Source organism: Phocoena phocoena, chromosome 11 (genome assembly GCF_963924675.1).
Source record: "Phocoena phocoena chromosome 11, mPhoPho1.1, whole genome shotgun sequence".
NCBI lineage: Eukaryota > Metazoa > Chordata > Mammalia > Artiodactyla > Phocoenidae > Phocoena > Phocoena phocoena.
Window position 1 is genome coordinate 101,873,002 of NC_089229.1, and position 24,940 is coordinate 101,897,941.

The window sequence follows — 24,940 nt, forward strand, 5'->3', positions numbered from 1 at the left end:
TTCAAGTTTCAGAAAGAAACTCGACCCAAAGGGAGCTCTCCAGGGTCTTCAGCCCGACTCCTTTTTCTCCCAGCCTTCTGCAGGGCCCAGGACAGACCAGACTGACTGATTTCAGAGAAGGGGGAGGGTGGCGAGCAGGCCGGGAGAGGCAGGCGCTCTCCATGCTGGGACCAACTCCCAACCCAGTGATGGTGCTGTGGCCGCGCAGGGACCCAAGGGGGCCGCCGGGTGGAGGGGAGGCCGGGAGGCCGCCATCACCTAGAGCACGGTGGGCGCAGACTGGCGCTGAGCAGCCCCCTCCGATGTGCCCTCTCCTGGCCCCATTCAGCACCCAAACGGCTGTGCCCCTGTGGCCGGCGGGCCAGCCGGCACCAGAGGCCCCGCTGCCAAGGTCACAGTGTGTGTGTGAGAAGGGGGCTCAGCCCTCCAGGCTCGAGCAGCCAAGCAGAACTGGACCCCCTGCCTGTGTGTCCAGGTCACAGAAACAGACAGAGCTGGGAGGACAGAGCTGGGAGGACAGAGCAAGGACCGTCCCTGACGCCAGGCAAAAGCCTCAAGGCGGCGAAGAGGCGCCCAAGCGCTCCGGTCCCCACGGTACCAGCTAGTCGGAAAGAGGAGGGCACGGCCTGGGCTCAGGAAGAGGCAGGCTCCACGGAGAGCTTTCTCCTTCACCTGCTCCCGCCTCAGGGCCCTCGTGCCGGATGATGCAGTGGGGGACACAGGTGGCATCTTCCTCCAAGCAAGGAAGCAAAATGTCTTCCACCATGCCCCCCCCAAACAGGGGCCCTTCCACTAACGGGAACCTGTGTTTTAGGTATAAACACACTGTTGCCCCATTCTAACACACCTACGTTCTCTCCCGAGCCCGGCCCAGGAGTGAGGATCCTGAGGTACCGTGGTCTCACGCCCACTCCTGACCTGCTTGAGCGACCCCTCCCCACCCTCCAATCAGGAAAAGGGAGGAAAAGAAATACTCAGAAACCTGAAGATTGTTTGGAATTTATTCTCTTAAATAAGAACGGTAACACTTGTTATAAAAAAATAAAAGCACAACACCTTAGTTTCACAATAACGGAAAAACAAAGTTACACAATTAAATAAAAACAAAGAAACACACCAAAACGCACAACAGCACAGGTTAGAGACGAAGGCAAAGGCGAGGCTTCACGGCAGGAAGGCCGGAGACGGACAGGTGCACCGTCCCTGGCACAGCTCTGGCCTCTGTACCACTCCTGGGGACCCGCCTGCTGCCTGCCCCCGCCCTCTACCCCAAGCTTAACAGATCAGGAAAAGTGGGTGGCCACTTTTTTAACTCACTGGCCAGGCCTTGAAGGCCATGCTGAGGCCCCTTTCAGGAGAGACTAAGGATTCCACTGTCCTACAGACACACTGAACACCAAGAGACAGCAGGGAGCTGTGCTAACAGACCCGCGCCTGGAAGTGAAGCGGTCCCGTGGGGTTCCTGAGCGAGAGCCCTGCTCCCCTGCTTTGTCTAAGTCACCTTCCTGGGGTGGGGAGTGTGCACTGCTCATGTCCGGGGGCACTTGCCCCCGCGGTCCCCACCTCCCCGGGAACACTAAGCCAGGTCGGTGGCACGGTCCCCGGTGTAAGCCAGAGCCCAGGGGCAAGAAGCTCGGGGAAGCTTCGCTAGTATTGCTATCACCGCTTAGGGCACAACATATAAACGTGTACTTGTAGATATGAAACTAAGCCATATCTTAGTGATGTGTTCACACATCACCGTCTACTTGGACTCTTGGGGTGGGGGGTTGGAGAGTGAAGCTGGATGCGGAATTCTCTTTGCTTTTCTAAATAGGTTTTCCAGAAATGCCTATAAGGGAAGAGGACTTGGGAAGCAGTGGGAAGATCCTCCTGACGGCAGGAACCCAGGATTGTACCGCGCGTGGCTATTCTAGCTGGTGTGGGAAACGCCTGCGTTTCCTAATGGCTCATTCAGCATCCAGACTATGGAACCCAAGGGTGATCGTGCAGGTGTGTCTGGGGACGCGGCATGCGGCAGCCACAGTGAGGCAGCCTTTTATGTTAAGATCATCTTTCTGTAAGACGACAGACAATGAAGCCTTTCTCCCATCCCATGTCTGTCACCTGTACTGGAAGCAAAGCTCTTCTGTTCCCTGTGATACCCCATGCCTGTACGCTTCAGTTCTGGTTACCCACTATGTGAGGTGCAAAGGGGATTCCTCCGGATGAAAAAAGGATCTAAAAACCTTCAACTGAGGGTCTTGTATTCGAGGGCACAACATCCCACTGGGGGTTTTCTTTCTCTGCCTGTTGTTATCCAAATGTTTCCTAAAGTCAGGGCAGGTACTAGGAGGCCAGGGTAAGAAAATCTGTGCCAGGTCCACTGACCTGCAGCACTAAGTATAAGAAGCTTGGAAACAAAGCACTTACTGATTTTGAGAACAGCAAAGAGGGTTTCTACAGTAAAAGCACATTACAAACAAAGATGCTAAATCAGGCGGCAGCTGCGGGCCAGGGGGCCAGAGACAGATGACGCCGGACCAGGTTCTAACTCGCGGGTTGTGTTTGCTTTTTTGGCAACAGCAGTCGTTTTGGTGTAAGAGAAGAACATAAGGGAAGCGAGGGAAATGCCACAAGCTAAAGGGGGGCACGGAGCAGTGCCAGCCACAGTCACGTCTCCTCCAGACGGCCTCCTGGGGGACGTGGATCTGGGGTGTGAACCGTGCTCCACGTATGACTCGCTCTGCTCAGAGCGCAGCCCAGGGGACGTGCCCAGAACCAGCCTGACCACAGCCGTCCACAACACGCTTCCTGAAGCCCCGAAACACCTGAGTTTTTCTGAAGCTTTTCAAAAGGAAGTTCTAGTTAACCAATCAAAGCTTTGGTTTGGGATTTAAAGAAGGGAATCCTTATTAAAGGAGAAAAAGAAACCGATTTCCTGCCAGCTAGAACATACACCCACGACCCTGCTCCTGTTCTACGAAGGGGAAGTGCTGGTGCTCCGCGGCACGTCCACTTGGAACCGCGCTCTCAGAAAGCTCGGGCCTCCACAGGCAGGGACTCACTGGACCCCAGCGGCCCCGGTGCTGGCCTTGCCACTGCCCACAGGGCACCTCCAACTGGGCTTCACATCCTGAACCCCTCATGCTGTGACAGGCGCATCACCTTCAGAATCAAGAAGGTCCTCAGGACTTTGATTCTGTCACCACGACCCCAGCTCTCATCTTCTCTCCCTGCCTCACAGAGTGGTCCTCTTCTCTATGGAACGCTTCATTCTCCACAACTGCTAAAAACCCGAAGCCCACTATGCTTTCAAAGCAGGCAGGCAGAGACGGCAAACTGAACTGGACAGAGTGCACGACCTAGGCTCAGGAACGGCCTGACCTCAGCTGGCTTCGCTCTTCTTCAGATGCCCACAAAGAGAGCCGAACATTTTAGTTGTTTGCTGAGCACCCAGGTGGTTCCCACCTGCTCAAAGGCACACGCCCTGTCTCTACCAGCTCCCCTGTTGCAAGGGCCGTCAGCACTTCTTGAAAAAGACAGATTATAAAGGGGCTCAAGGGGTACCAAGTCATTTGTAGCTTAAACATGGCTATAAAATATTGGTCCAATCTGCAGGGCACTTAAAAACTTGCCTAGATTTTATCAGGACACACATAGTAGCAGAAGCTGAGTTCACCTAAACTCCAGTCACTGCACCCAGGGGCACTGCCCAGCGTCTGGGACACCCTCCTGCCCCAGAGCAACACCACGGGGCCTGCGTTAGTTCTGGAGCACGGGCGAAGGAGCAACTCTGCTAACCTCCCATTTGAAGGCTCAGTGGATAACTTTTCTCTTCTCCCATTTTGGAAATTCCACTACCAACTCCCTCTCCATAGTTTCTGGCCTTAGCTGATAATCTTTAGTTTTCAATATGGTGATTTCCGTGAGTTTGTAAACGGCTGCTTGAGACCTATTTGCTCTGAAGGGAAGAAACTTGTGACAGGTGAAAACAGGGCCCTGACGACTTCCTCTCCGACTGGCTACAGTGACCGTGGGCTATGACCTGTCGGGGCTGCGCAGGGCATCAGGACCACCCACATCTGTGGAACTGTGGACACATGTCACAGGCTGGTTTGGCAGGGAGTAGGGAGAGGTGATTTTAAGGAAAAACCACAATTCTTCATAAGAAGTCTGGTGCCCATGAGCCCTTCCTTCTCCTGACCTTCGAGACCAGAACAAATGTGTTTTTAGATGTGGGGTGGTGGCACTCACCTCCTGACACAGGAAGAGGTTAGTGAAAGTGGGACCAATCAGGGCCTGATCCTCGTTAGGAGTTCAAATGCCCCAAAATGACCAGGACAGGGCATGTCCCTCAGGGGTTACAGGTGAGGTGGGACAGCAGTGGCAGCTCACCTGGACACCTGAGCAGGGAAGAGGATGGAGGATGTCCAGTTCAGGTGGACACACATTCAGACCTTGGGGCCTTTTCACAATTCCACGCTCTATCCAAGGAGCCCACAGTGAGGGACTACAGGAAGGCCCCACTGCCCTGGGTCATCACTTGGGTCAGTGCTAAAAGCAGCCTGTTTTGAACTCCTGTTCCCTAGACAGGGCCTGGGCCAACCCCCCAAGGTATTTGATGGATGTGGGCAGGTCCCAGGACTCCAGCAATAAAAATTTGAGATTCTGAATAGACAGTTCCGAAGCCTGGGTGACGCCGCTCACCAGAAGGCACCCCTACTGGCTCATGGTCGGCCAGTGAAACTCCCCTCTGATTTGTACCAGCACCTCCGACAGGCCATAGAGAAAGGGGACTCCGAATGCAAGCAGCTGGCACATGAAAAAGGAGTCCAGAGGGTTTTGGGCCACCTGATGCCCAATTGAAGAAATGTTGCTTTGGAGGTGCTGGCTCATCCCCTTGGCCTTGTCACAGAGGCCGAGAGAGTGACGCGCCACCCAGCCAAACAAGGAAGTGAGGCTACCTGGAGTTCTCTCGGCAGGGCTGGCACTGGCGCTGGGCTGTCCGTTGGTGTCTGCAGCAGGGCTGTCCTGCAGGGGTCCCCTGGCCTCCTAGGAAAGTCCACAAGAAGAGGAAGAGTGACTGAGTGAAGCACCCACATCTCAGGAGACAATGACGCCTGGCTGCTGGTCTGCTGCCCTCACCAGGAAACCCAGAGCTGCACCAGGGCACACTTCACGCGGGAGTCGCAGGCACCTCACGTCCCTTCCCCCACAGGCTCTCTGCAGTCCGCAGAGGCCCTCCTGGGAGCATCAGTCAACTGCACGCCCACAGGGCAACACCACAGAGCGGAGAGAATACACAGCTCACTTGGAAAGACAGATGCGGGAGCTGATTACACTCACTTTTTTTTTTTTTTTTTTGGTAAAAAGAAGGTTCTTAGATAAGTAATTCCCAGAATATAGAAAGTTCAAGGAATTGGCTGCAGAGCATTTATTTCTAGCCAAGTCATTTTCCGGTGTCCTCCTCTCAGGAAGCGTGAGATTTTCAAAGGCAAAAGGCTTTTTTTACACAGTAAGCAGAAGACAAGGTCTGACATGGTCTTCCAAATCCAACTCAGGTGGTGCTGGAACATTACCTTACTGAAACCCAACATTAGATTAGGCTTGAAAAGATGCTCCCTCCCCATATCGGACTGTGACCATCTCTCAGGCCCTCCCACTCACAGGAAAGGCAATGCAGTGGCCATTCAGGGCCTGCTGGCCACACCCTGACCTGTCACCACACTGAAACAGCACCTGCTGCCCCCCCCGCCCCCTGCGGCCGATCAACATTACCTTTCCAGACAGAGGGGCCACTGCTGGTCTCTTCCTCTGTACAGGCCCGGACAGCCGGTAACAGTAGTGTGGTTTGCAGTAGAATTTACCTGCAGGCAGCAAGGGGCAGGGGAAGAGGGTGAGCAAGTCTCTGAGATTCCCAGCTTGACCCCTGGTCTTGGCACGGTCATCCGCTCGCCCCGGCACCGGCCTTCCCCAGGCCCAGGCTTCTTGTCCAGGGCGGCCAGGCCCTCCTCTCCCCTGTGCCCGGATGTGTGGAGGCCACGGAGCCATCACCCAATCAGGGCTTGGAGCAAAGACCGAAGCCTGCACGGCAGGGCCCGCAAACAAAGTGGCAGTGTGTGCAGAACAAAGATGTGGTCACATGAAGAGCCAGAGGAGCATTTCTGGGGAAACCAAGAATGAACACAAGCGGTGGTGGCCTGAAGGCTGCCGGGGGTGGGGCGGCACCGAACATGAGCCCGCTGGGGCCCTCCTGCCGTCCTTCTGCAAGCACCCGTGGGCCAGCGCCACCCACAGTGGGTCAGGACCAGCATTAAAAACAACGCAAAACAAACCAAAAATCCTACAGTGCACTGTGACTAAAACAAAACAGAATAAAGCCTAATAAAAAGCATCAGCATGCACTGTGGCATCCTCAGAGTCAAGGATTATCTCTCACAGCTCAGCTGTGCCCACCTGGGTTTTCTGGGTCCTAGTGTAACATGTATGTCCTATTGTGGACATGATCAAAAGTTTGAAAAACACCAACCTTGGCTTTTCCCACGAGGCTGGTAGTGGGATTCAGTCACTGAGGGTTGTTTTTTCCCAACTCTGTCTTTCCCCCCACTTACAGCCAAGGCTTTCGAAAATTAAAGGATAGACCCTATTACAGAAACTGTTGAAACAGGAGTAATTCCACTCATCCTTCTCATCTGGAGAGAGTGGCTCCTTTGACAAATGAACTTTCCTATTCCCAAAGTTAAAGTAAGAGGACCTAACCAGAAATACAATAGAATAGATCAATGAACCTGATTTTTTTTTGAAAAGATAAACAAAAGTAACAAAACTTTATGAGATTAATTCAGAAAAAGAGAGAAGACTCAAATAAATAAAATCAGAAATGAACAAAGACATTACAACTGATACCACAGAAACACAGAGGATCGTAAGAAACTGCTAAAAACAATTATATGCCAAAAAGCTGGATAATCTAGTAGAAATGAGTCTGAGTCTCGGGAAGAAACAGAAAATCTGAACAGACCAATATTGAGTAAGGAGACTGAATCAGTAAATAAAACCCTCGCAAAACAGAAAAGCCCAGGACCAGATGGTTTCACTGGTGAACTCTACCAAACATTTAAAGAAGAATTAACAATACTTCTCAAACGCTTCCAAGTAACTGAACGGGAGGGAACACTCCCAAACTCATTTTATGAGACCATCATTACCAAAGCCAGATAAGGACAGTACAAGAAAAGAAAATTACAGACCAATAACCCTGATGAATACAGATGTAAAAATTCTCAACAAAATATTAGCAAACCAAATTCAACAGCACATTAAAAGGATCGTAGGGCTTCCCCGGTGGCGCAGTGGTTGAGAGTCCGCCTGCCGATGCAGGGGACACGGGTTCGTGCCCCAGTCCGGGAAGATCCCACATGCCGTGGAGCGGCTGGGCCCGTGAGCCATGGCCGCTGAGCCTGTGCGTCCCGAGCCTGTGCTCCACAACAGGAGAGGCCACAACAGTGAGAGGCCTGCATACCGCAAAAAAAAAAAAAAAAAAAAAAAAAAAAAAAAAGGATCATACAGCATTATCAAGTGGGATTTATTCCAGGAATGCAAGGATGGTTCAATAGCCATAAGTCAATAAATGGGATTCACCACATTAACAGAAAGAGAGAGAAAAAAATGATCATCTCAACAGATGCAGAAAAGCATTTGACAAAGTACAACATCCTCTCATGATAAAAAGTGCTCAAAAAACTTGGTATAGAAGCACCGTACCAACAAAATAAAGGCCATATATGACAAGCTCACAGCTAACATCATATTCAACAGCAAAAGGCTGAAAGCTTTTCTTCTAAGATCAGGAACAAGACAAGGCTACCCACTCTCACCATTCCTATTCAATACTGGAAATCCTAGCCAGAACAATCAGGCAAGAAAAAGAAAAAAAAAGGCTTCCAAATAGATAAGGAAGAAGTAAAACTGTCTTCGTTTGTAGATGATATGATCTTATATACAGAAAATGCTAAAGACTCCACCCAAAAAAACTGCTAGAAATTTAGGAAAGTTGCAGGATACAAAATCAACATATAGAAAACAGTTGTGTTTCTATACACTAACAATGAAACATCAGGAAAAAAAATGAAGAAAAAAATCCCATTCATAATAGCATCAAAAAATAAAATAAAATTCTTAGGAATAAACCTAACCGAGGAGATGAAAGACCTATACACTGAAAACTATAAGACTTTGATGAAAGAAACTGAAAACACAAATAAATGGGAAGATATCCAGTGTTCATGGATCAGAATATTGTTATAATGTTCACATTACCCAAAGCCATCTATAGATTCACTGTAATCGCTATTAAAATTTCAATGGCATTTTTCACAGAAACGCAAAAAACAATTGTAAAACTTGTATGGAACCACAAAGAATCCCAAATAACCAAAGCAATCCTGAGAAAGAAGAGCAAAGCTAGAGGCATCACACGTCCTGATTTTAAACTATATTACTAAGCTATAGTAATCAAAAGAGTATGGGGACTTCCCTGGTGGTGCAGTGGTTAAGATTCTGTGTTCCCAATGCAGGGGGCCTGGGTTCAATCCCTGGTCAGGGAACTAGGTCCCGCATGCCGCAACTTAAAAAAAAAAAATGTAATGAATTGGGAGATTGGGATTGACATATATACACTAACATGTATAAAATGGATAACTAATAAGAACCTGCTGTATAAAAAAATAAATAAAATAAAATTCAAAATAAAATAAAATAAAGTTATTATAGGGACTTCCCTAGTGATCCACTGGTAAAGAATCTGCCTTCCAGTTCAGGGGACACAGGTTCGATCCCCTGCCGGGGAACTAAGACCCCACAGCCGCAGGGCAACTAAGCCCGCATGCCACAACTACTGAGCCCATGTGCCCTGGAGCCTGCAGGCCACAACTAGAGAGAAGCCCACACACCACAACGAAGAGCCCACGTGCCGCAATGAAAAATCCCGCATGCTTCAATGAAGATCCTGCACCTCGCAACTAAGACCCAATGCAGCCAAAAATAAATAAAAAATAAATTTTTGAAAACAATTGTTATTAAAATATATATACCTTGCACACCACAAAAAAGGTCCCAAACTATGGGTTAATATTCAAAATATATATGGAACTCATATAACCCAATAGCAAAGAACCTAACAACCTGACTAAAAAATGAGCAGGGGAACTGAAGAGAGTTTCCCAAAACAGACATACAAATGGCCAACATATAGATGAAAAGGGGCTCAACATCACTAGTCATAAGGGAAATGCAAATCAAAACCACAGGATATCACCACATACCAGACAGAATGCCTACTGTCAAAAAGACAAGAGGTAACAAGCGTTGGAGAGGGTGTGGAGAAAAGGGGACCCTCATGCACTGTTGGTGGGAATGTAAATTGGTGCAGCCACTATGGAGAACAGTATGGAGGTTCCTCAAAAAATTAAAAATGGAACTACCATATGATCCAGGAATTCCATTTCTGGGTATTTATCCGAAGAAAACAAAAACACTAATTATAATAAAAGATATATGCACCCCCATGTTCATAGCAGCATTATTTACAATGGCCAAGATACAAGAACAACCCAAGCTTCCATCCACGGATGGATATATGTATATAATATATATATACATACACATATGTATACACAATGGAATATTATTCAGCCATGAGCAAGGAGGAAATCCTGCTATATGACAATCTGGATGGACCTTCAGGGCATTGTGTTAAGTGAAATAAGTCAGACAGAGAAAGACAAATACTGTATATCACCTACATGTGGAATCTAAAAAAGACAAACTCCAAGAAACAGAGAGTAGAATGGTGGCCAGTAGGGGTGGGGGGAGGGGAAATGAGATATTGACCAAGGAGTAGGGACTTCTAGTTATAAGATTAACAAGTTTGGGGATCTAACGCACAGCATGGTGATCAAAGCAAATAATACTGCGTCATATACTTGAATGTTGCTTAAAGAGTGGGTCTTAAATGTTCTCACCACAGAAAAGAGTTAGTAACTATGTGATGGCACGGAGGTGGTAACACTGTGGTTTTAGCCTAGGTTACACTGTGGTGGTAATAACTTTACAAATAAATGTGTCAAATCAACGGGCAGTACACATAAACCGATGTGTCAATTATATCTCAAAAAAAAAGTCAAGGAGATAAATGAATGGCATTCTTCTTCCCTTCTCCTGGTGATCCGATTACATCTCTCTCTCTTTTTTCCCCTCAAAGTAACTGACTTCTGTTCTCCTTTTACGGGTACTTCTCCCCCTCCCAACACTGCATAAATCTTTTAGAAAAAGAGAGTTTGTGGACTTTCATAATTTCAAATAGTATTCATATAGATAGTATATTTTCTGAAATAGAGTTTCCCACTAGCTCCTGGCACGTAATCAGAACTCAGAGAACCACACCTCCTGTCAGGGGCACTTGAGAGCAAAGGACTATCAACCCCACTGCTTATCTCTCTATAAGGGGAGTTGAGTCGTGGGTTATTTTTAGCAGCTTGGACACAATCTCCTTCTACAATCTGTAATAAACCATTTCACTTTTGCGAATTTTGGCCAAGATAAAATGTAATTAGGACAAGACAAAAGTATTGGTGCTTGGATCACACACTAGTTTTTGCCTGTCTTGTGTCTCATTCTTTAAGGAACACTCCTCCCTCCTCCACATGACTCTGATGGGGCTGCCAACCACGTGGCCTGACATTACCCAGCACAGAAGTGGATAAATGACCCAGATAGGTCAATCAGAATATCCCCTTTCCCTCCAGCCCACCCCAGGACACGGTGCTCTAGGATCTGGCATGTGGCTAAGTTAGGCTAACAGATTCTTAGGGATGGGGAGAGAGAAGGGGCAGCCCTGCTATCTGCAAGAAAGATGTCAATCTTATGCATAAACTTTAATCTGATCTGGGTTTCCATTACTTTTAACCAAAAGTCTTATTTATTGTAGTATCAGAAAACTACAACCTAACTACAAAACTACAGTTAGGTTCATTCTTTTCTTCTATTTTTCCTCCATTAATTTGCTTTTTTTCTAGTAATAGCAGAATTCTAGATTTAAAAATACAACTCAATAGATTGACCTACCAGGGAATCCTCATTGAATTCTGTTACGGTATCCTAAATCAATAAAGTAAAGAGGTTTAGGTTTCAAAAACGAGTCCCATGAGCCTGACCAAAAGGTAAAAAGAAAATTCCAAACCCTTGTTTTCTCTATGAATGCAGCACAACCTGAGGGGAGGAACACACACACTGAAACCAGAGCTCAGTGCAGGCACTATCCCAGCCACTCAGTGGTCCATGACCCTCTCAGCACGCGTTTCCTCACGTACAGCATGAAGACCACACCGTCTCGTGGGGTGAGAGCCATCAATGAGACATCATCACATGTCCTGCACTGTAGCTGCTCGATTAATGCACCTCAAACCCCTTCCCAAACCCAACTTGGTGATACTTTTTGCTTCTTATGTTAATAACAAAAAGGGCTGATTTTCATCTAACATTTACCATGTGCCAAATACTGTAAGTGCTTTACAACTATTGACTCATTTAATCCTCAAAACCCAGTGAGGCACAGAAGGGCTAAGCCACGCTAGCGAGTCTTGGACAGGACTTGAACATCGGACGCCTGGCTCTTCACAATGGTGCCCATCTCAATCAGCAAGTATGGCCACGCTAACGTCACAAAGCAACCACAAAGCATGGTTGATCCCGTCAAGTCACTGATTTTAGATGGTCTAAGTAAATTCAGGAACCTCGACAATAAACGTAGGAATGACTGAAGATGGAACTGGAGAAAACAGACAGCTAAGAGGCGAGCCTGAGGCAGACGGGCCACAGGTTCCTTCCCCCAGCAACTCCAGGTCAGAGCCGTCAGGACAGGTCAGAGCCAGAAATGTTCTGGTCAGGAGGCAGAGGAGCCCTGCCACCTCTCCGGGGAGAGAACGTGTGGCGACAGGAGGCTGCCCCGTGAGGGTGGGAGGGGCACGCTCCAGCAGAGGACACAGCGAGCGCACGCGTGTCAGTGCAACGGAGAAGCAAGCAGCTCGCAGGGGACAGGCAGAAGCAGGGGGCCGGGGGGCAGGCTGGGAGGACGCACGGAGCTCTCAGCCCCGGGGACCGCGGGTCCACCTGTGCCACAGGGGTCGTCAGGGTGAACAGTGGGAGGCCGGGGAGATCTGCTTGTGTCTTTAAGATCCCCTGGGCTGCCCTGTGGGAGCAGACACGGGGCAGCGGCGGGGGGGCAGCGGGCTCGTCACTCCCGAGGGCGGCCCTTCAGACCTCCTCAGTGGATGGTGTGTGTTTTCTCTCCTCGAGAGGACAGGAAAGATGTGACATACTGTTTGATTTAGAGTCCTTGTCTTAAGAGGTGGCAGCAGGCAAATAAGCTAGTCTGTGGCAACAGAAAGACTCCATCCTTTTCAAGGGGCTGAAGGGACAAGGGTAAAACCTGGACGCCTCTCTCAAGTGAGTGAGTCCCCACTGACCAGGCCGGAGTTGCCGTGGGCCAGAAGCGCTAACCCCAGGACGTCTGACCTGGGGGACCTCAGAGGTCACTTACTGCTGTGTGGACCTGGACAAGTAACTTACAGCTTCTCTGAATTCAGTTTCCTGATGTGTAAAATTACAACAATAAAGCTAGCTACCTTCCGGTGGTCATGAGGATGAAATGTCACAATATGTTAAGGGCCCGGCACGGGCTGGGTTAACCCCCTCTCCGGAGCCACAATCCCTGCCCTTTTCTCTCTTACCTGAGGCTCTTCCATTAGATTTCTGAACCTCATGAGGCTAAACCCTCAGGACCCCTAAGGTTCCCTCCTGTCTCCAAGTCCAGCTGTCACTGAGGAGGGCGGAGCTGAGGGAAAGGTTCACCTGGGCTGAAGTCTGGGGAGCTGGTCAGGCCTGCTCTCAGGAAGGCCGTGCCTAAGCACGTGGGCCTGCTCGTCCGGCCCCCACACCATGGTCACTCCCCCGGGGTCCGCTGCCCTCTCGCTGGGCACACCAGCTCCTCCGCCCCTCTGCTGAGCCCTCGCCCACCATGCTCCAGAGTCCACGGCAGGATGGCTAAGTAGTTCCTGACCCTCCTGAGCTTCCCGGACTCCTCCTCCTCTGTGCTTCACAAAGTTACAGTCTGCACTACGCACCGTGGCCCTTGGTCACTCCCTTACGCCGTCTGCTGCCGGATCACTCCATCAGGACAGCCCCTCTTACACCATCTACGCCCTCAGGAGAATGTGGCAAAAGTGTGGCGCACAATCTATGGGCAAAAATACTCGTGGATCGATTCGCTGGACCTGAAGGGATCTTTCTAGGCAGAACTCGCAGACAGTTAGAAACACTGGGTGGGCTCCGTCTGCCAACCCCATCCGGGGAGAGCAAAGGCATTCTCCAAAGACCAGGTGTGTGGGAATACTGATACCTAACAGTCTAGACAATTGTCTCAGCTCTTCCCTCGCTGGGTGGTGCTTTTCACTAACGTAACAAGAGGACCAGGTGCCACAAGAGTAGAGTCAGCTTTTCTCAGGTCACCACTCAGCTCTTCTGGCTGCTTCTCCCTCACTAGTCGAAGAGCCTGGAGGACTGTTTCCTCACCACAGGGCGTCCCTCTCCCATGGGACATCCCCTGACAGTCTCCTCAGTCAGTGCAAGGGACCTGAGGATTTACTTTCCCCTTCTATTAATCTGGGTCTTTTCATTATTGTTGAATCAGTAAGATGGCCTCTCATAAGGTCCCTTCTGCTTCCTGTAGGAAGGGGCGTAGGGATCACTGATGTCTCCGGTGACCTTTTCCAATTAACCCCAAAGGGTTTTCAGGCGGCAGACACGCCTCTCCATAAGGCTTTGTTACCTGTCTGCATAATTCTCCACCTTCTGCCTATAAAACCAACAAATATCACAAAAGGCCAGGGCTTGAACAGCACAGTAACTAGACTGAGGCCTGGGCAACGTGCTCTCAATTCACCAGAGATGCTGATACGAGAGAGCACGGGTGACATTGGGCATAACTCAGGCACCTTCAGGAAGCCAAGGTCTGAGAACAGTGGCAGCGGATACAGTTTCAATGTGCTGTCACTGACCTTAGGCAAGAAATGTGGCTTCTATAAGCCTGGGATTCTTCTTCTCTAAAGCGAACACAAAAAAGACTTACTCTCCTCAGGTCCCTTTTATCTTAAGATCCCCACCGTGAGGTACGACAGCAGGTGTCTGTGAAGCCAGGAAAACGATTTAGGTAAACGCATGCCCTTCTCATCACCATGGTCACTGAGTCATCTATGATACAGCTTGGTGACCCTGCAGAAATATTTATAAGAAAGAGTCTGGGAGAAAACACAGACTACAGGGGGGTGGATGGGAAGCCTCAGGAGAGGCAAAAAAGAGAGCGTTAGTGTAAGAACGCAGCGGGGGCCCTGAGTCTGGGTGCGGCCTCCAGCGCGGGGACTCACCGTCCTCGAGGGCGTACGCGTAGGCCGAGAGGCGCAGGGTGGTGGTGCAGTACTCGCACTTGAAGCAGCTCCGGTGGAAGAACTTGCCCTCAGCGCTCAGCCGCTCCATCACGTAGACCCGCTTCCGGCAGAAGTAACAAGTGTCGCTGCCTCCCAAGTTCTGTGGGAACTCCTTCTTCATGGAGCCCTGGGGGTGGGGGGTGGGGGGACACGCATCAGGCGAGGCCTCCCGGCCCCTCCCCAGGGCGCACAACCCTCCCTACGCGGTTCTGCCTGGGGACGGGAGCCGCACACCACCGCAGGCCGGTGCCTCCGGTGCCCACGCAGCACTTGGCACTGCGTCTGTTCTACACGATTTCATAACAAGCAAACCAAATCCTCTTAACGGATTCTGATCTGAAGGTGTTCCCGTGGTTCTCCATGGACACAGGCCCTGGACTCTAGAGCAATCACTTTAGAGATACTGAGTATGCTGTTCACACAACATTCTAAACAACGGTTTCAGTCCTAGAAGTTCAGTTACAAAATTCAGACAACCTCAAAAAATAATTACCACATGGCACGCAGCAGCCACATATGCCACTGAGCTACTTAGAACAAAGCAGGCTTGTTTACCAGAGCTGTCTTATCTAGACAGACAGTGCCCTTAGTGTATCTTACCAGTTCCTTCTTGTCTAGAAGGGTTTTAGGCTGTTCTTTCCTTTGAAGCTGATTGGCTATCTGCTCAGCCAATGAGCTCACTCCGCCCGTGTACATCTTTATATACTTCTATTGGTTGGAGATTGTTAAACGACCAGAAAGAAGGGAAATGAGAAGGAAAAAAATAAATAAATTAAGAAGACAGGGGAAAAAAATTCTTCGAAAGGTATAAAATGAATACAAGGTGCAGCAACAAACATGCCAACACAGTGCCCACGAGCAGGGGACTAGGTGTCAGTGTCCACACACCAGTGTCAGCACAGGCGGGAGCGATGGCCACAGAGACAGTGAAATTCAGTAAGGAGAACCTGGTCTCTCATGTCCCTCTGGACAAAGTGCGGGGGATGTGGAGGCGGGACGACAAGATGGATGCAAACAGAGTGAGAAGGGCCTACCACCCAGCGGCTCAGATTACACACAGAGAACCTCAAAGAACCTAAGAGAACACCTCCCTTAAGGCAGCGGGTACCAGACTGAAGGCACATCCCAGGGCCTGGGAGAGGGCCTGGGGAGTTATTTCCTCATTTAGAAAGAAAGTAAGGCCGACTCTCCATCTGGGTAACGGATGCCAACAGCCCAGTGTCACCGGGGATGACATCCGTCTTCACTATGACCTCCTTCGCTCAGAGCCCCTGTCCTGTGCACCAGAGGCCCCCGGGCTTTACCAGGAAGAACCCTTCTCTGCCCGTTCTCCCCATGGAGACTTCTGAGTTCCCCTGAGCCCTGAGACCAAGCCTTCCGGACCAGCTGGGGCACTGCTGACACGGCTGCTGTGGAAGCCAGAATGTGTTTCTAGTCCAGGAGGGGTTATATCTTTATACGCTGAAACAAGATAAAAGAAAAAAAATCCAACCACCTCAATCCTCTTTCTAGCAATGTTGAAAAAGCAGCAGGAGAAAACTATAAATTTCAATGGCAAACCTTCCTGTGGGAGCCCAGCTTTGAGCTCGTCCTGTGCGGACGGCCCAGACACCCAGTGTGTATGACACACCTCTCAGCAGCTGTGTGCCCGCCGGGTCTGAGGAGCCCTCCCTCTAATTCCAAATCCAAAACATGCCGGGAGCAGTTGTGCTGGGGATGCCAACAACCCCATCAGGAAACGGTCTGAACACACGAAACCGTGTGTAAGAGAATCACCAGCCTGAGCAATGGCACGTCCTGGGCGCGGCAGGGACAAACCAGAGGAATGCTCTAGGGGGAAACTGACCCTGTGCAAATACAAGAACGACAGCAGCACAAATGAGCAAACAATTCTCCAAGGTTCAGCTGGAACTGAGGAGTCAATTATATTTTCAATTTAAAATAAGGCGATTTCCAAAGGATAGTGCCATCTGCTCATTAACTCCACAGCTTATACCCATCTGTGGTCGAGAAACACAAGTGGCTCTTAGACCTAAGCCTTCTTTGGATTAGAAACATTAGGGAAGCTTAAGCCTGGAACAGACAGGAACCCAGGCACAGCCAAGCTGAGCATTGAACAGCTGACGCCAGGGAGTAGGAAACTGCAGCAGATAAGTGGGAGCGTGGACCAGATGACAAGTCTGAGGCTGGGACACTGGGCAAGCCCAGGGTCCTCCCTGTTCAGCCAGGACCCTGCTCTCCCATCAGAACCAGCACTGTCAGCAAGTATAGCCCAGGGCTGCCTGGTGCAAAGGCATCTGTCAACTTCAGTTCTCAGCGATGCGACAGTACTGACGAGCACACCCCTAAGAGAGGTGGAGACTCGAGTCCTATTTGTTTCTGGCATGAAAAGCAGATGGTTTTCCTCTCCCCACTCTTAAGAAACAGTCGAAATGTAGCACTCTCTGGACTTATACTGTGGCCACCACACATGCGTATCATTCTGTACAGTCTGCTACCAGCTCAAGAACAGGAAACAAACAGAAAGGACAAAAGCCCCTGCAATCTCTCCGTAAACTCGTCCACAGCTGGGTCAGTTCCATCATAGGAAATAGCAGAGTTCTTCCTTAAGAGATTACAGTTCAAGAGGCACCCAGAATACTGTGTATCCACCACTCTCTTTAAGAGATTTAATTACACAATGGTTCATATTTTATAACACATTAATAGGAAGAGGTCTGGAGTTAAAGAAAGCTAATGGCTACAAAGTGCTTTCTCATTATTTGATACAGTTGGACTATAATGAAAATGGGTTGACTGGGACAGAATTTGCTGCAGTGAAGCTAGCAGCCTCCTTAACTCAGGTGGACGCCTACCGACCTCACATGCATGACGGACACACACAACTGGATTCCTAAGGAGACAGGCTGCCGTTCGTGTGGGTGAAGAAAGTGCAGGCTGAAGAGGACGAGCCTGGCCAAGCCCTGGGCCCCGCTACCTGTCGGAGGAAGTCAGAGGAGGGAGAGGCAGGGCGGCTGGCGGAGCGGAGGCTTAGAGAAAGCTCCCACTGGTCGACAAAAAATCGACGAGAAGGCTCTGGCTCTGGCTATAAAATACAAGACGGAGAAAAAAATCAAAGGAAACGTTAAGTTAAAAGTTACACGCTGACCTGAACACAAGGAACTTGGCAGTTTCAGACCCTTTATCTGGATGACAAATGCACTAAAGAAACGCTCTTAGTTCCAGAAGCATCAGTGGCTCATTCCAGGCTCCCACTGTGCGTCACACTCACAGCCACACCCGCGCTGCAACACGGCCCCCCAGGAAGTCTTGTCTGCACCCCCGCTCTCAAGCGCACAGTGCTGCCAGTCAGCAGGCAGCGTCCTATTCACACGTCCTGTGTGCCCTGCAGAGCCCCTCACGGCCTGGGCTGGAATTTCTCTTGAGCACAAGGAGATTCCACCGGCTCGTCACTCTGCTGGCCTTAAGAGGAGCAGACAGGAGACGACAGCTCTGGAGCAAAGCTCGCTTTCTCCATAAAAGCCAGGAAAGGGGCCCCTCCTCCTCCTGGTGGGGCTCAGACACAGAGCTTGCCCCGGAGCTGGCCCCAACCCTCTGCAGACTGCATGCAGCACGTGGAGCAAAAGTGGGCCCAGCAGCCGGGCACTGTCCGGTCCCCAAGCCAGGAGGGGCTGCAAGCTTGGCGAGCAGTAACCGCTTCGTTGCCTGCAGGTTCGGGCTGAGATACCTGCGGGCCGCAGGGAAGAAGCACCCCTCGGCCTTCAGCTCGCACTAACTTCAAAGCTTCAGGCATGTCATGGGTGATGGGGGGTGTCACCAGCCTCTGCTCCAGAGGCTCAGAGAGAAAATCCCTGGACGGCAGCGAGCAGGCAAGCTCACAGCTGGACTGGCGGGCAGAAGAGGGAGAGTCCGGGAAGGAACAAAAACAGTGACCCCCCAGGAGTACCTGGATTGGAACCCTGCACCAAAGACCCTGGAGACCAGCCCACCTGGGAAATGAAGGAAAACTCCCGCCAACCCTGCTGCTTCCTGAGCTCCAAATCCCACCTGTCCTCGGTGCCCTGCAGCCCCAACTTCTACCAGCTTCCCCATTCAATCTCTCTTTCCTCCACTGACTTCCCTCCGCTCCCCACTGAGACCCTGTTTCATTCAAGACCATCAGCGCCTCCTCAGATAGGCATTCCCCAAAACGGAGGGCACTGCCCTGTGCAGTCAAAGTGCCTAGCTTTCTTCTTGACAGGAACCAGCCTGGGAAGAAGGAAGAAAGGCTGGGCACAGGCAGTGAAGCTGTGGGTGACACGGGTGACATGGAAAGGCCCCCCTCCCCCGCCCCGGGCCTGCTTCCTGCCTGGCAACTGGTAGGAAGGCAGTGCTACCACTATTTTCCTAATGGGTCCAGGAGGGAACCAGACTTACTGCTCAGCCATGAGGGCATTTCTCAGAGAGCAAAGGCAGAGGGGGAGGCAAAAATAAGAGGAGAGGGCCCATGTGAAATGAACAGTTAGAGATGATTCTTCATTCTGGCTGCAGAGCTACACCCACTCAGGCCTCCATTTAAGGGTAACAATAACAACCAAAAAAGTTTCATAGTCAGCAGGTTTTGAGATGAGCATCTCTGCAACTCGTCAGATCATACGATGGCCAGGTGTGCTCAGGCATCTCCCTACTAGCGTCTCGAACAGATACCACTTTTCATTATGGACCCCGTCTTGTCATCGCCTTCCTTCTCGCCCCCGTCCTCTTCACACCTGAAGAATCCCCATGCTCTAAGAGCTTTGGCTTTCTCAGTATTTCTACGTCAGCATCCCGGAAGTAGCCAAGCAAGTGCCTCCTGCTTACTGACCTCGACCCTTCCCCAGAAGTCAAAGGTGCATATCTGGGAGTGGGAAGGGGGCACAGGGAGGGGAAGAGGCCGTTCACAGGGCACAAACTCTCAGGGTTCCTATCTGGTCTGACGCTGAGTGGATGGATGTTCCACCGTGAATGCTATTTGCAAGGGTCATCATTGTAAGCGAAAAGAGTCCCGGCTCTTGGCTGGGTGACCAGAGTGTGGAAGAAGCAAGGGAGAGGGGCCACGCCTGCGCCCCCACCCCAGCGTGCCGCATCTGTGTGGCTGCCAGCATCCCATGCCACAGTCGTGCTTTTACCCTCTCGTGGTGGGGACTCTGCTTGCCACGGCTGTCAGCATCAAGATCGCTGTACGTCTGTTGGCAACAAAATAGAAACTTAAGCTCCATCCAAATGCTCTATCTGGACCTACTAAGTGACAGCCCCAGAAAGTGAGAGTTCATTTCAACACATAACCTGTTGTCTACTGGTCCCCAACCCCAAGTAACCACAGTCCCGTCTACATCAAATCCTGTGACTCAAGGGCAGCTCTGCAGAGCTGTTCTCCCACCCGGCCTCCAACGAGGTCAGCTACATGGGTAAATAAGGAACTACGGTTAGTACACAGGTGGAACAAACATATTTCTTTCACACAGCGGCACGTGATCAGAGGCATTCAGTGGAAGGCTAACAGGAGAGGCAGGTTAGGAGGGTGAAGCTTCCACACCAAGGCATTAGAGGCGACAACAGCCCACGGGAGACTCCAAGAGTGCACAGCACTAAGGGGCGAGGGGAGCACAGAAGCTGCACCCAAGAGGCTGGGGACCGTGACCCAGGCCCACGCCGCCTCCGCTGCCCTGAGGAAACCACTAACACAGCGACGTGGGGTTGGGCCGTCTAGGCCCCTAGTCACTCTCTGGATAGCCCAGCACTCACTGTATGGCCCTGCCCTGCTGCGAGAACTGACCTGGAGCGTCCGACGTGGCCACTCTGTTGTCCAGAGCCCGTGAGCTCGCGGTCTCCGCGGGCAGGACGAGGCCAGGGCTCGGGCTCCAGAGTCACACCACTTGGGTTCAGTCCCTAGCTCTCTGCTCACTGTGTGACTTCGCACAACTACTTGGCCCCCCTAGCCTGCACCACGGTCTCCTCATCTGTAAAAGGTGAGGATAACAGGACCTGCCTCGTAGGGTTATTGTGAGAAGAGACCAAGATGACACAGGAGAAGCACTGAGAACACTGCCTGACTCAGAGGAAATGCCCCATGTTGGTTCTTGGGCAGAGACAGGGCCCAGGGTGGTCACTACCCTACAAGGGTTCAGCGTCCAGACCCAGGGGCATAGGCTGGGCCCCTGCATATCAGACACATTATGGGATCACCTTCTAAATAGGTTACCATAGCTGAGAAAATGTCTTTCCATATATCCTACCTTCAAAATCAGTGTTTTACTTTATAGGGACATACAACACAAGTGAAAAAAGCCGTTCTATAAACGCACTTCGTACGAGCGTGCTGGCCACAAAGCACGTGGGGTTAACTCGCCTTGAAGCACTTCTCCAGTGGTCTGCCTGGACAGTGAGTGGGGTGGACGGAAAGGGCAGGTGTTTGTTGGCAAAAGCTGGATAAGCAAGAGGCAGGGCTCTCAAAATCAGAAGGAGCCAAACTCACAGAGTGGAGCCCTATAAAAAGCTTCCCAACATTCACCTTAACTGTATCTCCTTGGGCAGCAAGACAAAAATGGCTGATTTCAGTGGGGTTATGTAAAAACGTTCTCCAGGGCTTTTGGACCTCACATCTGTGTCAAGTACAGTTTAAATTTTAGTTTGTGGCTGCACAGTTGTAGTCCTGTGATGCGGGACTAGATTAAACTACCCAGGGTTTGAACGGACGATGTGCTATCCTGAGGCCCACCAGCAAAGGTCGCTTTGCCAGTAAGTCATCACTGAAATGAGGGGATCCTGACTTGGTCTCTCCCCTGGCCACCCACACAGGCAGGCAGGCACACAGGACAGCGGAGCATGCAGAGGGGGGTCACCTGCTGGTCGCCACGTGCCCGACAGGGAGGCGGAGTAGGGGGAGGAGAGAGTGTGATCACTTTTTTGGGGCAGGTCCGAGAATGCTCCTTTTCCTGTCGCTTTTACGCCAATAGACACAAACAGAGAGAACACAGGTGAGATGGTGGCCACGTTGAGGCTGGGTCTGGAAGGACTGAAGGCATTTGCCAAAAGCATCCCAGAGGCCCTTCCCCACCTATCCATCCTCAGCACAAACTGGCGTGTTCAGGCAGGGGCCTGTCCCGCCTGTCGTGGCCTCGGGGCAGAGGCGCTCTGTTTGCAGATCCCAGAGTCATCTCTGCAGCCACTGCGGGGTCCGGACCTGCACGGCGGCGCTTTCTAAATGCCAGGGGACCAGGGCATATTCTCCTCTGCTGGCTTATCAGGGAGGCTGGGGGGTAAAAGGGGCTCAGTTACAAGTAGAGAGAAGGGCACACAGACTCCCGTTACAGGGGGGAGCGTGGCGACTGCTGCCCACAGCGGGGGCGCCCGGGCACCTGCAGCAGCAGACCAGCACCTCCTGGGCCACCCACGCCCACGTCCTGCCACTGCTTCCCCCTGCTCAGTCCCCTCACTCACACGCGGAAGGTTCTGGGAGACGACCACAGAAATACAAGAACGAACAGGAAACAGGGTATAAAATTAACACCTTTCGCTAACTGACACCACACAATGTCCGTGGATCACTTTCCCACGGTGTCCGCTTCCTGTGAACCTGTCTCTGATTGACAGAACCCTGCAGTGCTGAAGGAACCACCAGATTCCCGAGTCAGAGGAAGCCTCAGATTCCTCACGTCCGGGGCTACCGTGTGGGGCGGCTCCCAGCAAAGCCCGGAGGGAAGAGGCCACAGAAGCCACTCCTCCGTCTGTTCCCATACCACTGACCATCTACAGCCAAACCAAGGCTGCTTAACCGCAGACTTCGCCTGCAGGACCCATTTCTGAGATCAGAAGGGGATGAGGTGGGGAGGGAAGAGCCGGGTGACGCCACAGGAAGGTGACGAGAAGCGAGCATCCCCACACTCTTCCTCACCACTGTGCTCGCCACACCCGCCTGCCTCAGTTGGACCCGCTTCCAGGGGAACAGCAAGTGAGTCACAGGAAGGCGCGCCGTCAGCCCCCAGGGCGCACCCCTGGACTTCCTGTGCCCCTGGGCTGGTGCGTCAACTGGCGTGGCCCTCCAGTGCTCTGTCTTTCAGGGGATAAATGGGCAAAGCAAGGCTCATGACGCCATCCCTGACTTAGCACTGGCAATAAGTCGTTTGTGAACACATCTCAGGAGGACGTGAGAGCTGTGTGTCACGGGTCGTCTCACAGCCCAGCACATTACAATTCCGCTCTACACATAGAATCTAACGGGGTCCAGCTACCCGGCTGCTGCTCCTGACCGGCATCTCCGGTACCCCTTCCCCAGACCAGGCTTCACTTTAAGGGTCTGTTCGGCCTGGAGAGCCTGGCGGTACATACTCAACTCCACCAACCGTGATCACAAATCACCTGGGTGCGTCAGGCAGCACCCGCACAGGCTGGAGGCTCCCAGCCACTGCAGCAACAGGAGAAGCAGGGCTCTGGGCACCCCTGCAGCCCAGCACCCAGCGGGAGCCAAGCCCATCTTCCGCGGGACAGAGGCAGCAGTGGCAGTCGAGCCAGCCCCTCGGGTCCCTGACCCGGGCTTCCTGGGATGCCCACCCAGAGCCACTCCAGGACATGCCACTCAGAGTCACCTCTTCACCCACCAACTGTGCTTCCCTGTCTCAGTCCACCTCCGTGACTAGTGTAAGAACCTGGGAATGTAGTGCAGAGTTCACCTTCCCCTTTAGTAATACTGAATTCAAGACTAACCTTCAAATCATACCTTCCACCTAGACTTCAAAGGTCTACCCTAGGCAAAGGGTAAGTAAGGAAAATAGAAGTGAATTTCTAATGAGTTTTCCTCAGAAGACCTCCCCTCCCCAAGCATGGGGAGAGAGGCAGCTTGGCTTCATGGTGACTTTGGACGCTGCTCCCAAGCTTCCACCTCAGCCTCACGGGCCCTGCCTTAACGTGCATATTATCAAAAGAAAAGTCAGAAAGAAACATTCTGCCCTAAGTGTAATTCAACTCAAATCTAACTCACCACTCCCCAGCACCTCCCAGCACAGGAGGGAATCAGGGTCAGCCCCTCTGACTGCTCAGAACCCCAGTCCTCAGCGATTCCAAACCAAGAGACAGCAAACCCAGGCCGCACTCAGGGCTGTGACATGGGGGGAACAGAGCAGAGGACTCCCATCGCTCTGGCGGGTTTCCTGTTCCCCGCCAGGCGCCAGCCCCTCTTTCTTTCCGCCCCACTCTATACTATGTAGGAGAAGCAGATTTACAGGAGATCTTGCAGAAACTTTAGTGAAAATTTCCAAAAAGAGTATTTTAAATGTGGACAAAACACTGAGAAAACGCCCATGATCATCTCTGTCCATGATCTGAAACAAGGAAAAAACCAGTTTGAGACTATTTCTTGGATAACATTTTCCTGTTTAACACGAGAAGACCACTGCCCCGAGCCCCAAGCTCTAGAAACTCGGGATTGTCCTCCAGGGGTCACGCGGATGCATTTCAGCCAAAGGTCAACTTGGGACAAAAGTTATAACAGCAAAACCCCAAAGGCTAAGTACCTGAACACAGGTACCACATAACTTCAGCTAGTTTCAACACCAATATAACAGCCCACCCTTTTCACTGTTTTCCCAAATCCCAAGGAGTTAAACAAGTCATGCAATACTATCAGTAGTGTCTGTTAAACCTTCCCCCAGAGTCGCCACTCAGATGCGCACAGAGATCCCTACCCCGTGACCTAGGGCTCTACAGTGCAGGTCCCACCTGGCTGGCTCGGAGGAGGAGCAGGTGGGAAGGCCCAGCACCCATTCTGGTCCCTGGGCAGTTCCTTTACCTGTTTCCACTGGGGGGTGGGAGCAGGGCGACCCTGCTCAGGCAGGCAGCAGGACGGCTGGCTGAGCCCACGCTCTTGTGTCGGCTGTGACACACAGGCCAAGTATTGGATAGGGGACAGGACACAGAGACAAAAAAAAAAAAAAAAAAAAGAAAGCATTAAGGTAGCAGACACAAAAATGGTTCTCCCGGAGGATAGACACTCATCTAAGAACTGAAGGAGGGTGCACAGAATTAGTTCTAGGAAGTTATACTTACAAAGGAAAATCCTCCCTCCCCAACTCAGGCGAAGCCAAATGCAAAAGAAAAGACAAACAGAAACTGTAATTCTGATTATCCTTTCCCCAAGCTCAATGCTCTGAGCCTAAACCACTAATTCTGGCTTGGAAAATGAATCTTTCCACTCAAAATGAGTGGGGACATACTTCCTCTAGTGGAGAGCACCCCAGCCTTGCTGAGGAGGATGGAACCTGGGCTGCTACGGCCGCCCGGCAGCCTCACACGTTCACAATCAAGCCTGCACGCTCTCTGTGGGCCTCGGCACGAACGCCTGGAGCGTGAGGATCTAACCAAGCACTAGATGTGGGAAGAAGTCAGTGATGTGGTCGGCCTGGTCC

General features: G+C 51.3%; 1 protein-coding gene across 2 annotated transcripts in view; it reads right to left on the reverse strand.

Annotated features, from left to right (window-relative positions):
• MICAL3 (microtubule associated monooxygenase, calponin and LIM domain containing 3) overlaps positions 1-24,940 on the reverse strand; it is a 98,392-nt gene that overhangs the window by 52,529 nt on the left and 20,923 nt on the right. Inside the window, exons 16-22 of one of the 2 annotated variants that reach the window (XM_065886647.1) lie at positions 21,383-21,481; positions 19,670-19,726; positions 17,500-17,607; positions 15,123-15,230; positions 14,463-14,649; positions 5,761-5,849; positions 4,702-5,034 (exon numbers count right to left, since the gene is read on the reverse strand). In XM_065886647.1, coding sequence (XP_065742719.1) covers positions 4,702-5,034; positions 5,761-5,849; positions 14,463-14,649; positions 15,123-15,230; positions 17,500-17,607; positions 19,670-19,726; positions 21,383-21,481 — 981 coding nt within the window. Of the gene's footprint in view, positions 1-4,701; positions 5,035-5,760; positions 5,850-14,462; positions 14,650-15,122; positions 15,231-17,499; positions 17,608-19,669; positions 19,727-21,382; positions 21,482-24,940 lie in introns of those variants that run through there. The other variant, XM_065886646.1, reaches the window with a different exon arrangement.